The sequence below is a fragment of the Chelonia mydas genome, chromosome 7, assembly GCF_015237465.2.
Source record: "Chelonia mydas isolate rCheMyd1 chromosome 7, rCheMyd1.pri.v2, whole genome shotgun sequence".
NCBI lineage: Eukaryota > Metazoa > Chordata > Testudines > Cheloniidae > Chelonia > Chelonia mydas.
This window is the reverse complement of record NC_057853.1, coordinates 56,388,627-56,403,945: the sequence shown is the minus strand read 5'-3', so window position 1 is coordinate 56,403,945 and position 15,319 is coordinate 56,388,627. Positions and strand designations below refer to the sequence as shown.

Here is a 15,319-nt window from a genome sequence, read left to right as displayed (position 1 = left end):
CTTACAACAAAAAAACTTCAAATCCAGACTCCAGCGAGAAACTGCTGAATTGGAATTCATTTGTAAATTGGATACTATTAATTTAGGCTTAAATAGAGACTGAGAGTGGCTAAGTCATTATGCAAGGTAGCCTATTTCCCCTTGTTTTTTCCTACCCCCCTCCCCCCCCCAGACGTTCTGGTTAAACTTGGATTTGTGCTGGAAATGGCTCACCTTGATTTTCATACACATTGTAAGGAGAGTGGTCACTTTGGATAAGCTATTACCAGCAGGAGAGTGAGTTTGTGTGTGTGGTTTTTGGAAAAGTGGGGGCGGGGGGTGAGAAAACCTGGATTTGTGCTGGAAATGGCCCAACTTGATTATCATACACATTGTAAAGAGAGTGGTCACTTTGGATGGGCTATTACCAGCAGGAGAGTCAGTTTGTGTAGTGGGGGGCGGAGGGTAAGAAAACCTGGATTTGTGCTGGAAATGGCCCAACTTGATTATCATACACATTGTAAGGAGAGTGATCACTTTAGATAAGCTATTACCAGCAGGAGAGTGGGGTGGGAGGAGGTATTGTTTCATGGTCTCTGTGTATATAATGTCTTCTGCAGTTTCCACAGTATGCATCCGATGAAGTGAGCTGTAGCTCACGAAAGCTTATGCTCAAATAAATTGGTTAGTCTCTAAGGTGCCACAAGTACTCCTTTTCTTTTTGCCAAAATCAGTGCGCTCTCCTCAAAGGAAGGAGAGGGACCCCATCGTTACTTAGCTCTAATTAAGAAGACACTCAGGGACTTCTGATGCTTCATCTAAGTTTATTTTACTCAGGTGATCAAAGCTCAGTTATGTCAATGCAGGGAATAACAGAAACAATACAGAATCAGGTACAGTGCATTCTCAGGTTTCAGAGTAGCAGCTGTGTTAGTCTGTATTCGCAAAAAGAAAAGGAGGACTTGTGGCACCTTAGAGACTAACAAATTTATTTGAGCATAAGCTTTCGTGAGCTACAGCTTACTTCATCGGATGCATTCAGTGGAAAATACAATGGGGAGATTTTCCACTGTATTTTCCACTGAATGCATCCAATGAAGTGAGCTGTAGCTCACGAAAGCTTATACTCAAATAAATTTGTTAGTCTCTAAGGTGCCACAAGTACTCCTTTTCTTAGTGCATTCTCACACACTGAACTGCTACTCAACAAGGAGAAGAAAAACCAGCTGTTAGTAGCGATGCTTCAGAGACCATCATGAATCTCTGAAGAAAAGACTCATTCCATTGTTGATCATTGGTAGAAGGGGAAGGAGAGGCACTATGCAGAGAAATTCTAAGTGGATTTGTAATTAACCCACCCAACCATGGACCTTGCAGGCTTTCAAGGGGTCAGCCTTCTCCACCACACTGTAGCTGCAAGTGTCCTTGTTGAAAATGCTTTCACATTTTTCTCTGTCATAACCATGAGGTGAATGATAGCTGTCATTGGGAGAGAAAAAAGCAAATATCAGGCTGTGAGAATGGGAAGCAAACAATCTCCAGTGATGACAGCATCCACACTTCCAGCAGGAAGAGACTGTGTTGGAAGGCATTAGAGCTGGCTGAGCTGTTTTCTAGCTAATAGTTTGATTAGTTGAGCCCCTTTTGCTGCTCATGAACAAAGTCTGACTTTTGCAGGTTGTTTCATTCTTTATCATTCAACAAACAGTCTGCAAACTAATTTCACCTGATGGCTTATTCTCAAAACATGCACGTTTTGTTTGTTTGTTTTTCAGTTTTCATTATCCCATTGTCTGATTGGTCACTTTAGTCACATGGCATTCTTTCTGTTCTCTGACTGGATGAGTGTAATGGTAGAAGATGGGAAAACAACAGTCAAGGCACTGGGCCCTTGTTTCTCTCTTGGAGAAAAGGGGAGAGCCGTCTGGAGAGTTAGGAGAACTTAGAACAGCAGCCTTAGGGAGTTTAAGACATTACTTCCAGAGGCAGATTACACATTTGTGGAGCCCTGGGCCAGAGCAAGTGGGGGCCCCTCCCCACCCCTTCCGCCTGCAGTTCCCCCTGGCCCTCACCCCACGCTCCTGCCAGGGAGCAGAGTCAGGGTGCAGGGTCTTCCTCTGCTCCGCAGCAGGGCAAGTCCCCACACCCTGACCCCACTCCCTGGCAGAAGCACTGCGTGGGCGGGCATAGCAGGTCAGGGCACAGGGGTGCCCATTTTTCCAGGGTCCCCCAATTGGCCCAGTGGCTAATCCGCCACTGATTACATCTTCTCCTTTCTAGCCAGTTGAGTCAGGCCCGGCCTGAGACATCACTGCTAGAAAAATGGAAATCGAACTCCAGAAATCTGAGCTGCTCTCCTAAACCTGGAGGCCATATTTTTTAACATGAGCTAAATTTGCAAAGGAAATTTTCCCATTCCTGGTAATATCTCAGGTAGAAGCTTCATATGCTGCTTTCTCTCTCATGGGGGGAACAGCTTGGAGTATGTAAACAACAAGGTGCAGGACTTCTTAGGGTATTTATCCTCATCATGCTTCTGTGAGGTAGAGCAGTGCCATTATCCCCATTTTACAGATAGGAGACTGAGGCAGAGAGAAATGAAGTGACTTGCCTGAGATTACTCATGAAATCTGTGGTAGAGCAGTGAATTTAATGTAGTTCTCCATGTCCCAGCTAAAACCCTAACCACTGGACTATCCTTCCTCTCTGATCATCAGAAATCTTGTGGCATTTTTCATAAAGCTACGGGTGTTAGTCTCAGTGACCAGACCAAATTTCAGTGAACTTCATTCCCCATACAATTACAGCTGGATTAAGTATTCCTGTCCAGTTCTGTGTGGTGACAGACACTTGTGGCCATATTCTACCACAAGATATAGGCACACTTTCTAAAACACTTGAAGATCCTCTAACTAACGTGGAAAGGGACTGTATTAATGTTTGTTGTATAGCACCAAATTCAGTATCAGCACTAAACAAGGGATTTGTGAGTGTCACGAGCAGCTCTAAAGAAAGACGTACAGCCAGGCAACTTGCTATGTTTCCATCAAGGCTGCCTCTAATACTAGTGGGTAGAATGTAAGCTAAGGAGAATGCAGCCATTGACCCAAAGGGTGGAAAAGATCTCTTGGTGGAGCTGTGACTTTGAGAGTGGGTTTATTCAAAGTGTGGCTGGCGAGAGCATCATGTGGTTTTCACGCTGGAAAGATGCTACAGGTTCTGTTGAACTTACATGGAGCAACAACGCATTCCATTCAGGCTGCAGTGACATCTGTTGCAATTTGCAATCCAAGAGGTATCAAATACATGCAGCTTTCCATCTTGAATACAACCTACAACAGAAAAAAACCCAAACCCTTCCCTTAAACATTGACAGATGACTAACAACTTAAATATCTCTCTGCATCTTGTAAATGAGTGAAGGGCATGTGTTGGTAGGGTTCAGCTGAAATGTAGTTCCCTCCACTCTTGTGTTCACCTGTGTTACATTTCAGCCTCGTTTACTACTTTGAGAGCACGAGCTGATTTTCTCTTCATTTTCTGCAGTCGTGGGACAAACCTTTTGTGACACTGAGCAGTAAATAACTGGGGCCGTATCCTGCCAGAATAACGCATTTAAAACTGCCATCAACTCCAGTGGGAGTCTGCTTGAAAAAAAATGATGACCTCCAAACCCATTAGAAAACCTATACATGTGGAATCGCTGTACTGGGGCTTCTCTGTCAGTTGCTTACATAGAGAAAATCTTGGGTCCCTTATTTAGAGTTTGGATTCATGTTATTCTTTGATTCTTTGGAATAGAATAGAAAGAGAAGGAGATCCAGCTAGAATGGACACTGTTGCTACACAGCATCAGAACACACAAACTACTTGCTTGAATCAAATCCATTGGATGTCTGCCGTCTGTGATGCTTTCTGTGCATGCCTCTTGCCCGCTGCCTCCCACTCTAAATATGTAATTTTGGGGTTCTCCTACATTCCCCTCTTGTTCCCTCTTTCATACCTTTCCTGGCTATTCTCAATGGCGATCAGCTAACATAGACCAATAGACCAACATAGAGTGAGTGTTTGTGGTTCTTACCTCTGGTAGATTTCAATAGGTCATTTTGTTCAAAAAAACAGAACGCATCGCATAGTGTCACCAAGATGCCAAAGGCGAGAAGGATATCCAGAAAGCACTTCTGTAAGTGGGAGACATGGCAAGAATGAGGTGGCTTTTCAATGGTTATGACTGTCAAGTTTCCTTCCCCACTCTGAACTCTAGGGTACAGATGTGGGGATCTGCATGAAAACCTCCTAAGCTTATTTTTACCAGCTTAGGTTAAAACTTCCCCAAGGTACAAACTATTTTCGTTTTTCCCTTGGACTTTATTGCTGCCACCACCAAGCGTCTAACAGATATATAACTGGGAAAGAGCCCGCTTGGAAACATCTTTCCCCCCAAAATCCTCCCCAAACCCTACACCCCCTTTCCTGAGGAAGGTTTGATAAAAATCCTCACCAATTTGCATAGGTGAACACAGACCCAAACCCTTGGATCTTAAGAAAAATGAAAAAGCAATCAAGTTCTTAAAAGAAGAATTTTAATAGAAGAAAAAGTAAAAGAATCACCTCTGTAAAATCAGGATGGTAAATACCTTACAGGGTAATTAGATTCAAAACATAGAGAATCCCTCTAGGCAAAACCTTAAGTTACAAAAAGACACAAAAACAGGAATATACATTCCATTCAGCACAGCTATTTTATCAGCCATTTAAACAAAACAGAATCTAACGCATATCTAGCTAGATTACTTACTAAGTTCTAAGACTCCATTCCTGTTCTGTTCCCGGCAAAAGCATCACACAAACAGACAGAGCCTTTGTTTCTCCCACCCTCCAGCTTTGAAAGTATCTTGTCTCCTCATTGGTCATTTTGGTCAGGTGCCAGCAAGGTTATCCTAGCTTCTTAACCCTTTACAGGTGAAAGGGTTTTTTCTCCGGCCAGGAGGGATTTTAAAGGTGTTTACCCTTCCCTTTATATTTATGACACAAGCTAAAAAACATTCATTTGTACAGAGTCAGACAGAAGAAATCTTGGTATGCGTAAAAACAAAAATCAAGAAGAAATAATTCAAAAGAACAACACAAATTTTTCTTAGTCTACGTGACTTATTTCTGAGTAGGAAAACCAAAACAAGAAAAGAAACAACCAGTATAGACCTGAGTGAGAAAGTGCATAGAGCGTTACTATTAGTAGACTGCAGCTGTGACCTCTACTTTCCAGCACATACGCAGCAAGACTCATGATGTTTAAAGGTGCAATATGAAGAAAACTGATTCATAACATCTCCTCTTCATTTACAAATCTACATACACCACGGAAACGGCCACCTATTCTGCAAATCCTGCACTCATCAAGAGACTGTCAAATTTTGCCTTTGGTTACACCTGTAACTATCATGGGGTTGCATGGGTGTAAACCAGAGTAGAATTTGGGTTCTGTTCTCTTCCCATCTTTTGAGGGATGCCTAAATGGGGGAATGGCAGTATATGTGAAAGAAAATGTAGAATCAAATGAAGTAAAAATCTTAAATGAATCCACATGTTCCATAGAATCTCTATGGATAGTAATTCCATGCTCTAATAAGAATATAACAGTAGGGATCTATTATCGACCACCTGACCAGGACAGTGATAGTGACAATGAAATGCTAAGCCCTGGTCTACACTAGGAGTTGAGGTCGAATTTAGCAGTGTTAAATCGATTTAACCCTGCACCCGTCCACACGATGAAGCCCTTTTTTCTTTTACTTAAAGGGCTCTTAAAATCAATTTCCTTACTCCACCCCTGACAAGGGGATTAGCACTGAAATCAGCCTTGCCGGGTCGAATTTGGGGTACCATGGACGCAATTAGATGGTATTGGCCTCCGGGAGCTATCCCAGAGTGCTCTATTGTGACCGCTCTGGACAGCACTCTCAACTCAGATGCACTGGCCAGGTAGACAGGAAAAGGCCCGCAAACTTTTGAATTTCAATTTCCTGTTTGCATGGTCACCTGCAGCTTTGCCACACTGGCCAGAGCTCATCAGGAGAGGTGACCATGCAGAGCTCATCAGCAGAGGTGACCACGATGGAGTCTCAGAATCGCAAAAGAGCTCCAGCATGGACTGAACGGGAGGTACGGGATCTGATCGCTGTATAGGGAGAGGAATCTGTGCTATCAGAACTCCGTTCCAGTTTTCGAAATGCCAAAACATTTGTCAAAATCTCCCAGGGCATGAAGGGCAGAGGCCATAACAGGGACCCGAAGCAATGCCACGTGAAACTTAAGGAGCTGAGGCAAGCCTACCAGAAAACCAGAGAGGCAAAAGGCCACTCCGGGTCAGAGCCCCAAACATGCTGCTTCTATGATGAGCTGCATGCCATTTTAGGGGGTTCAGCCACCACTACCCCAGCCGTGTTGTTTGACTCCTTCAATGGAGATGGAGGCAACATGGAAGCAGGTTTTGGGGACGAGGAAGGTGATGATGATGAAGTTGTAGATAGCTCACAGCAAGCAAGCGGAGAAACCGGTTTTCCCAACAGCCAGGAACTGTTTCTCATCCTGGACCTGGAGCCAATACTCCCCGAACCAACCCAAGGCTGCCTCCCAGACCCACCAGGCGGAGAAGGGACCTCTGGTGAGTGTACCTTTGAAAATACTATACATGGTTTAAAAGCAAGCATGTTTAATGATTAATTTGCCCTGGCATTTGCTGCTCTCCTGGATGTACTCCCAAAGCCTTTGCAAAAGGTTTCTGGGGAGGGCAGCCTTATTCCATCCACCAAATGATGGCTTCTGCCAATCATTTGGGGGGAGGGATAGCTCAGTGGTTTGAGCACTGGCCTGCTAAACCCAGGGTTGTGAGTTCAATCCTTGAGGGGGCCATTTAGGGATCTGGGGCAAAAATTGGGGATTGGTCCTGGTTTGAGCAGGGGGTTGGACTAGATGACCTCCTGAGGTCCCTTCCAACCCTGATATTCTATGACCATGGTAGGTCACTTTACCACACCAGGCCAGTAGCACGTACTCGGGAATCATTGTACAACAAAGCATTGCAGTGTATGTTTGCTGGCATTCAAACAACATCCATTCTTTATCTCTCTGTGTTATCCTCAGGAGAGTGATATCATTCATGGTCACCTGGTTGAAATAGAGCGCTTTCCTTAAGGGGACATTCAGAGGTGCCCATTCCTGCTGGGCTGTGTGCCTGTGGCTGAACAGAAATGTTCCCCGCTGTTAGCCACGGGGAGGGGGGAGGGATGAGGGGCTAGCCACGCCGAGTGGGGAGGCAAAATGCGACCTTGGAACAAAAGCACATGTGCTATGTATGTAATGTTAACAGCAAGATTTACCGTGAAAGAGTGTACCCATTGTTCTATAAAATGTGTCTTTTTAAATACCACTGTCCCTTTTTTTTCTCCACCAGCTGCATGTGTTTCAGTCATCACAGGATCTTCTCCTTCCCAGAGGCTAGTGAAGATTAGAAGGTGCAAAAAACACACTCGCGATGAAATGTTCTCTGAGCTCATGCTGTCCTCCCACACTGACAGAGCACAGACGAATGCGTGGAGGCAGACAATGTCAGAGTGCAGGAAAGCACAAAATGACCGGGAGGAGAGGTGGCGGGCTGAAGAGAGTAAGTGGTGGGCTGAAGAGAGGGCTGAAGCTGAAAGGTGGTAGCAGCATGATGAGAGGAGGCAGGATTCAATGCTGAGGCTGCTGGAGGATCAAACTAATGCGCTCCAGCGTATGGTTGAGCTGCAGGAAAGGCAGCAGGAGCAAAGACCGCTGCTACAGCCCCTGTGTAACCAACTGCCCTCCTCCCCAAGTTCCATAGCCTCCTCACCCAGATGCCCAAGAACGCGGTGGGGGGGCCTCCGGCCAACCAGCCACTCCACCCCAGAGGATTGCCCAAGCAACAAAAGGCTGGCACTCAATAAGTTTTAAAGTTTTAAAGTTTTAAAGTGCTGTGCATCCTTGTCCTTCCCTCCTCCACCACCCCTCCCAGTGCTTCTCTCCTCCACCACCCCTCTTGGGCTACCTTGGCAGTTATCCCCCTATTTGTGTGATGAATGAATAAAGAATGCATGAATGTGAAGCAACAATGACTTTATTGCCTCTGCAAGCGGTGATCGAAGGGAGGAGGAGAGGGTGCTTAGCTTACAGAGAAGTAGAGTGAACCAAAGGGTGGGGGGTTTCATCAAGGAGAAACAAACAGAACTTTCACACCGTAGCCTGTCCAGTCATGAAACTGGTCTTCAAAGCTTCCCTGATGCGCACCGCGCCTTCCTGTGCTCTTCTAACTGCCCTGCTGTCTGGCTGTGCGTAACCAGCGGACGATTTGCCTCAACCTCCCACCCCGCCATAAACGTCTCCCCCTTGCTCTCACAGATATTGTGGAGCGCACAGCAAGCAGTAATAACAGTGGGAATATTGGTTTCGCTGAGATCTAACCAAGTCAGTAAACTGCACCAGCGCGCCTTTAAACATCCAAATGCACATTCTACCACCATTCTGCAGTTGCTCAGCCTGTAGTTGAACAGCTCCTGACTACTGTCCAGGCTGCCTGTGTATGGCTTCATGAGCCATGGCATTAAGGGGTAGGTTGGGTCCCCAAGGATAACTATAGGCATTTCAACATCCCCAACATCCCCGTTATTTTCTGGTCTGGGAATAAAGTCCCTTCCTGCAGCTTTTGAAACAGACCAGAGTTCCTGAAGATGTGAGCGTCATGTACCTTTCCCGGCCATCCCACTTTGATGTTGGTGAAACGTCCCTTGTGATCCACCAGTGCTTGCAGCACTACTGAAAAGTACCCCTTGCGGTTTATGTACTCGCCGGCTTGGTGCTCCGGTGCCAAGATAGGGATATGGGTTCGGTCTATGGCCCCACCACAGTTAGGGAATCGCATTGCAGCAAAACCATCCACTATGACCTGCACATTTCTGTCATCTGCTACCACTGAGAACAGTCTAGATCCATCTTCTTTGGAACCCCCTTTCAGGTAGTTGAAAACAGCTATCAAATCCCCCCTCATTCGTCTCTTCCGCAGATTAAACAAGCCCAGTTCCCTCAGCCTCTCCTCATAAGTCATGTGTTCCAGTCCCCTAATCATTTTTGTTGCCCTCCGCTGGACTCTCTCCAATTTTTCCACATCCTTCTTATAGTGTGGGGCCCAAAACTGGACACAGTACTCCAGATGAGGCCTCACCAATGTCGAATAGAGGGGAACGATCACATCCCTCGATCTGCTGGCAATGCCCCTACTTATACAGCCCAAAATGCCATTGGCCTTCTTGGCAACAAGGGCACACTGTTGACTCATATCCAGCTTCTCGTCCACTGTAACCCATAGGTCCTTTTCTGCAGAACTGCTGCCTAGCTATTCGGTCCCTAGTCTGTAGCGGTGCATGGGATTCTTCCGTCCTAAGTGCAGGACTCTGACTTGTGCTTGTTGAACCTCATCAGATTTCTTTTGGCCCAATCCTCTAATTTGTCTAGGGCCCTCTGTATCCTATCCCTACCCTCCAGCATATCTACCTCTCCTCTCCGTTTAGTGTCACCTGCAAACTTGCTGAGGGTGCAATCCACACCATCCTCCAGATCATTTATGAAGATATTGAACAAAACCGGCCCCAGGACTGACCCTTGGGGCACTCCTCTTGATACCGGCTGCCAACTAGACATGGAGCCATTGATCACTACCTGTTGAGCCCGATAATCTAGCCAGCTTTCTACCCACCTTATAGTCCATTAATCCAGCCCATACTTCTTTAACTTGCTGGCAAGAATACTGTGGGAGACTGTGTCAAAAGCTTTGCTAAAGTCAAGGAACAACATGTCCACTGCTTTCCCTTCATCCACTGAACCAGTTATCTCATCATAGAAGGCAATTAGATTAGTCAGATATGACTTGCCCATGGTGAATCCATGCTGACTGTTCCTGATCACTTTCCTCTTCTCTAAGTGCTTCAGAATTGATTCCTTGAGGACCTGCTCCATGATTTTTCCAGGGACTGAGGTGAGGCTGACTGGCCTGTAGTTCCCAGGATCCTCCTTCTTCCCTTTTTTATAGAATAGGCACTACATTAGCCTTTTTCCAGTCATCTGGGACATCACCTGATTGCCATGAGTTTTCCAAGATAATGGCCAATGGCTCTGCAATCACATACGCCAACTCCTTTAGCACTCTCGGATGCAGCGCATCTGACCATATGGAGTTGTGCTCGTCCAGCTTTTCTAAATAGTCCCGAACCACTTCTTTCTCCACAGAGGGCTGGTCACGTCCTCCCCATGCTGCGCTGCCCAATGCAGCAGTCTGGGAGCTGACCTTGTTCGTGAAGACAGAGGCAAAAAAAGCACTGAGTACATTAGCTTTCTCCACATCCTCTGTCACTAGGTTTTGTCTCCCTCATTCAGTAAGGGGCCCACACTTTCCTTGACTTTCTTCTTGTTGGTAACATACCTGAAGAAACCCTTCTTGTTACTCTTAACATCTCTTGCTAGCTGCACCTCCAGGTGTGATTTGGCCTTCCTGATTTCCCTCCTGCATGCCCGAGCAATATTTTTGTACTCTTCCCTGGTCATTTGTCCAATCTTCCACTTCTTGTAAGCTTCTTTTTTGTGTTCAAGATCAGCAAGGATTTCACTGTTAAGCCAAGTTGGTCGCCTGCCATATTTACTATTCTTTCTACACATCGGGATGGTTTGTCCCTGTAACCTCAATAAGGATTCTTTAAAATACAGCCAGCTCTCCTGGACTCCTTTCCCCCTCATGTTATTCTCCCAGGGGATCCTGCCCATCAGTTCCCTGAGGGAGTCAAAGTCTATTTTTCTGAAGTCCAGGGTCCGTATTCTGCTGCTCTCCTTTCTTGTGTCAGTATCCTGAATTCGACCATCTCATGGTCACTGCCTCCCAGGTTCCCATCCACTTTTGCTTCCCCTACTAATTCTTCCCGGTTTGTGAGCAGCAGGTCAAGAAGAGCTCTGCCCCTAGTTGGTTCCTCCAGCACTTGCACCAGGGCTATTTAGTTTAGAGGAGAGAAAATGGGATGTGATAGTTATGTAAAATGAGAAATGGTGTAGGGAACTGAAATAAAGTGCTCCTCTTTGCCTTTTCATAATGCAAGAGCTAGGGATCACACGATTAATTAGAAAAGCAACAAATGTCAAAATGATTAAAGAGGATATATTTACACAATGAATAATTACAGGTTTCAGAGTAGCAGCCGTGTTAGTCTGTGTCCGCAAAAAGAAAAGGAGTACTTGTGGCACCTTAGAGACTAACAAATTTATTTGACCATAAGCTTTCGTGAGCTACAGCTCACTTCATCGGATGCATGCAGTGGAAAATACAGTGGGGAGATTTTATATACACAGAGAACATGAAACAATGTGTGTTACCATACACACTGTAACAAGAGTGATCAGGTAAGGTGAGCTATTACCAGCAGGAGAGAGAAAAAAAAAACCCTACCTTTTGTAGTGATAATCAAGGTGCGCCATTTACAGCAGTTGACAAGAACGTGTGAGGAACAGTAGGCGGGGGGAAATAAACATGGGGAAATAGTTTTACTTTGTGTAATGACACATCCACTCCCAGTCTAAGTTAATGGTGTCCAGTTTGCAAATTAATCCAATTCAGCAGTCTCTCGTTGAAGTCTGTTTTTGAAGTTTTTTTGTTGAAGAATTGCCACTTTTAGGTCTGTAATCGAGTGACCAGAAAGATTGAAGTGTTCTCCGACTGGTTTTTGAATGTTATAATTCTTGACGTCTGATTTGTGTCCATTTATTCTTTTACGTAGAGACTGTCCGGTTTGGCCAATGTACATGGCAGAGGGGCATTGCTGGCACATGATGGCATATATCACATTGGTAGATGTGCAGGTGAACGAGCCTCTGATAGTGCGGCTGATGTGATTAGGCCCTATGATGGTGTCCCCTGAATAGATATGTGGACACAGTTGGCAATGGGCTTTGTTGCAAGGATAGGCTCCTGGGTTAGTGTGTTTGTTGTGTGGTGTGTGGTTGCTGGTGAGTATTTGCTTCAGGTTGGGGGGCTGTCTGTAAGCAAGGACTGGCCTGTCTCCCAAGATCTGTGAGAGTGATGGGTCATCATTCAGGATAGGTTGTAGATCCTTGATGATGCGGTGGAGAGGTTTTAGTTGGGTATTTCCCCATGTTTATTCCCCCCACTGTTCCTCACACGTTCTTGTCAACTGCTGGAAATGGCCCACCTTGATTATCACTACAAAAGGTGGGGGGGTTTTTCTTGGGTTTTTTTTTTATCTCCTGCTGGTAATAGCTCGCCTTACCTGATCACTCTCTTTACAGTGTGTATGGTAACACCCATTGTTTCATGTTCTCGGTGTATATAAAATCTCCCCACTGTATTTTGCACAGCATGCATCCGATGAAGTGAGCTGTAGCTCACGAAAGCTTATGGTCAAATAAATTTGTTAGTCTCTAAGGTGCCACTTGAATAATTACAGTAGACTTCACTGCCACAAGACCTTGAGGCAAAACATTTAGTCAGATTCTATAAAGGATTACACCAGGGGTCGGCAACTTATGGCACATGTGCCGAAGGCGGCACACGAGCTGATTTTCAGTGGCACTCACACTGCCCTGGTCCTGGCCACCGGTCCCAGGGGCTCCGCTGCTGGCCTGGGGTACCAACCGCCGGCCCCGCTCAGCCTGCTGCCAGCCCTGGGTCCCGGCCACTGGTCCCGGGGGCTCCACTGCCAGCCTGGGGTACTGGCCACCGGCCCCCTGCCAGCCGGGGTTCTGCCACATGGAACAGCGCACTGCGTTTGACGTTGAGATTAGAATGTACATCCAAGAACTGGAATCAGAATTTTCTGACAGATTTCAAGATTTCCTGCGATTTGGCCCAATGCTTTCTTTTCTAATTAAACCTGAAAAGTTCAATGAAAGTGACTTGGATTTGTCTGTATTTCAGTAGATGGGTGTTGAAGATTTCGAAATGCAGCTCATTCAGTTAAAAAGCTCAGAATTGTGGGCAGTTAAAAAGCTCAGAATTGGAGATCTGTGGAGTGCACTTGAAGCTACCGAGAGAGATCATGGGGCCTCTATTCTGACCTGCTGGATGTCCCTGCCAGTGAAATTTAACTGTTTGAAGAAAATTGCATTTGCAATGCTTTCAGCATTTGAATCCACATACCTGTGTGAACAGGTATTTTCACACATGAAATCTGTCCTCTGTCCCTCCTCCTCAGTTAACAACTGATCACTCAGAAGCCTGTGTGCAGTTTAAAGTATGCAAATACGTGCCAGACATTGGAAACTCAGCAAGCAAAAGCAAGGGCAAGGATCACACTAAATTGATAAGATTTGCATTTTAATTTAATTTTAAAGCTTTGAAGCTTCTTAAACATTTTAAAAACCTTATTTCCCTTACATACAACAATGGTTTAGTTATATATTACAGACTTATAGAAAGAGACCTTCTAAAAACATTAAAATGTATTACTGGCACACGAAACCTTAAATTAGAGTGAATAAATGAAGACTTGGCACACCACTTCTGAAAGGTTGCCAACCCCTGGATTAGACGCTCACACAAATAATAAAAATATTCGGAGTTACACTAACGAAGTTAGACATGGATATGGGATATAAGCCATCACGATGTAGGGCATAAGTCAGCCGCTAATTAATGAGGTTGAGAAGATGTTTCCCCTATGGGCAGGTTATTCCATAATTATCCATATCTGGGTTTCTTGCACCTTCCTCTGAAGCAGCTAGTACTGGTCACTGTCAGAGACAGGATGTTGGAGTAGATGATCCATTGATCTGATCCAGTCTGGCTATTCCTATGTGCCAGAGTAAAATATGCTCCATTCTGCAATGGACTAAACTCCCAGGAGGCAACTTGAAATCAGCCCTTTTATGTCAATTAGAACAGTGCAATTCTGAATGGCTTTAGAGTCAGAGGTGCTTTTACAATGACCATTTCTCCCACCACCGAAAGAAGAGTTTCAGCCCTGTGAGTAACATATACAAGCACCAACTAGCAAATGTTCATTGGTATTCTCATAGAATTACCCTTAACCTTTCAGTCCCTTTAGGGACCCCTCCAGGTATTCTTTAAAATTTATGTAAATCAGATACATGCATAGTTGGGCAGCTGTCACTAGCCCAAAGAGGAACTAAAATAAAGTAAATAGGAATTGTAACAAAAAGTTCCTCCTCTACCTTGGTGGGTCCTGCACTTATTGGCAGATTTTGCTCACCTCAGAGATTCACGGCAGCCCTCAGTTTGGCCACTTTCATGGCTCAAATCTGCCATTCACTCAGATAACCTCATCACTGGCCAGCATGGGGAAAAAAGAGTAAGAACAATCCCTGCAGTTTCTGTTGATCCACCATGTGGGTCGGGGACCAGCTCAGAGACCTTCACCTCTGGTAGAAGCTCCTGTGTTGGGTCAGGAGTTGGGAGGTTTGGGGGGAAACTGGACCCACCCTCTACCCCGGGTTTCAGCCCAGGGCCCTGTGGACTGCAGCTGTCTAGAGTGCCTTCTGGAACAGCTGTGCAACAGCTACAATTCCCTGGGCTACTTACCCTTAGCATCCTCCCAACACCTTCTTTGTCCTCACCACAGGACCTTCCTCCCGATGTCTGTTAACACTTGTACTCCTCAGTTCTCCAGCAGCTCATCCTCTCACTCCCAGCTCCTTACACAAACACCTCACTAACTAGAGTGAGAGCCTTTTAAACCAGGTGTCCTGATTAGTCTTAATTAATTCTAGCAGCTTCCCAATTGGCTACAGGTGTCCTAATTAGCCTGCCTGCCTTAATTAGTTCTAGAAAGTTCCTGAGTGTTCTGGAATAGTCCATGTTATCTTACCCAGGGAAAAGGGGCCTGCTAAACCTGGAACTAATGTATCTACCTTCAACCACTCTCTTGTAGCCATCTGGCCTGGCCCTGGCACAGAAAACAGACTGCATCCTTTTAAGGTGAGAGATACACACTTGGACTTACCATTGTGAAAGCTTTCCCTCCTGGAAATCACACAGCCTGTGGGCACTTGCGTTTTTGGCAGATTTATAAACCAGAAAAGAACAAGTCTTTTGCAATGCTTAATGCTGAGAACTTTGAATGTATGTAAATAACTCAGATATTTGCTCAGAAATCACATCAGGGGGTATGACTGAAGTCTAGGTCAGTTGGCAGGGGAAACGTTGACTCTGGTAGATAAGTGAGCTGATCCAAAGTCCATTGAAATCAATGGAAAGATTCCCAGTGACTTCAGCAGTTTTTGGATCAGCCCCTAGGGCAGAGGTGAGCAA

General features: G+C 45.4%; 1 protein-coding gene across 1 annotated transcript; it reads right to left on the bottom strand.

Moving 5' to 3' along the window:
• Nucleotides 1–1,166: 1,166 nt before the first annotated feature.
• LOC102942337 (beta-microseminoprotein-like) lies at nt 1,167–15,099 on the bottom strand. Its single transcript, XM_043550541.1, has 4 exons — nt 15,012–15,099; nt 4,061–4,160; nt 3,212–3,311; nt 1,167–1,458 (listed from the first exon to the last, which is right to left on the bottom strand). Exons 1-4 carry the CDS (start codon nt 15,012–15,014, stop codon nt 1,329–1,331), a joined length of 333 nt encoding a protein of 110 aa, XP_043406476.1. The 5' UTR covers nt 15,015–15,099; the 3' UTR covers nt 1,167–1,328.
• Between the last annotated feature and the right edge of the window lie 220 nt (nt 15,100–15,319).

Coding starts and splice junctions, on each gene's coding strand:
- LOC102942337 (XM_043550541.1), bottom strand. Junction 3,312..4,060: donor CCTATTGAAATCTACCAGAG/GTAAGAACCACA, acceptor TTTCTGTTGTAG/GTTGTATTCAAGATGGAAAG. Junction 1,459..3,211: donor GGAATGCGTTGTTGCTCCAT/GTAAGTTCAACA, acceptor TCCCAATGACAG/CTATCATTCACCTCATGGTT.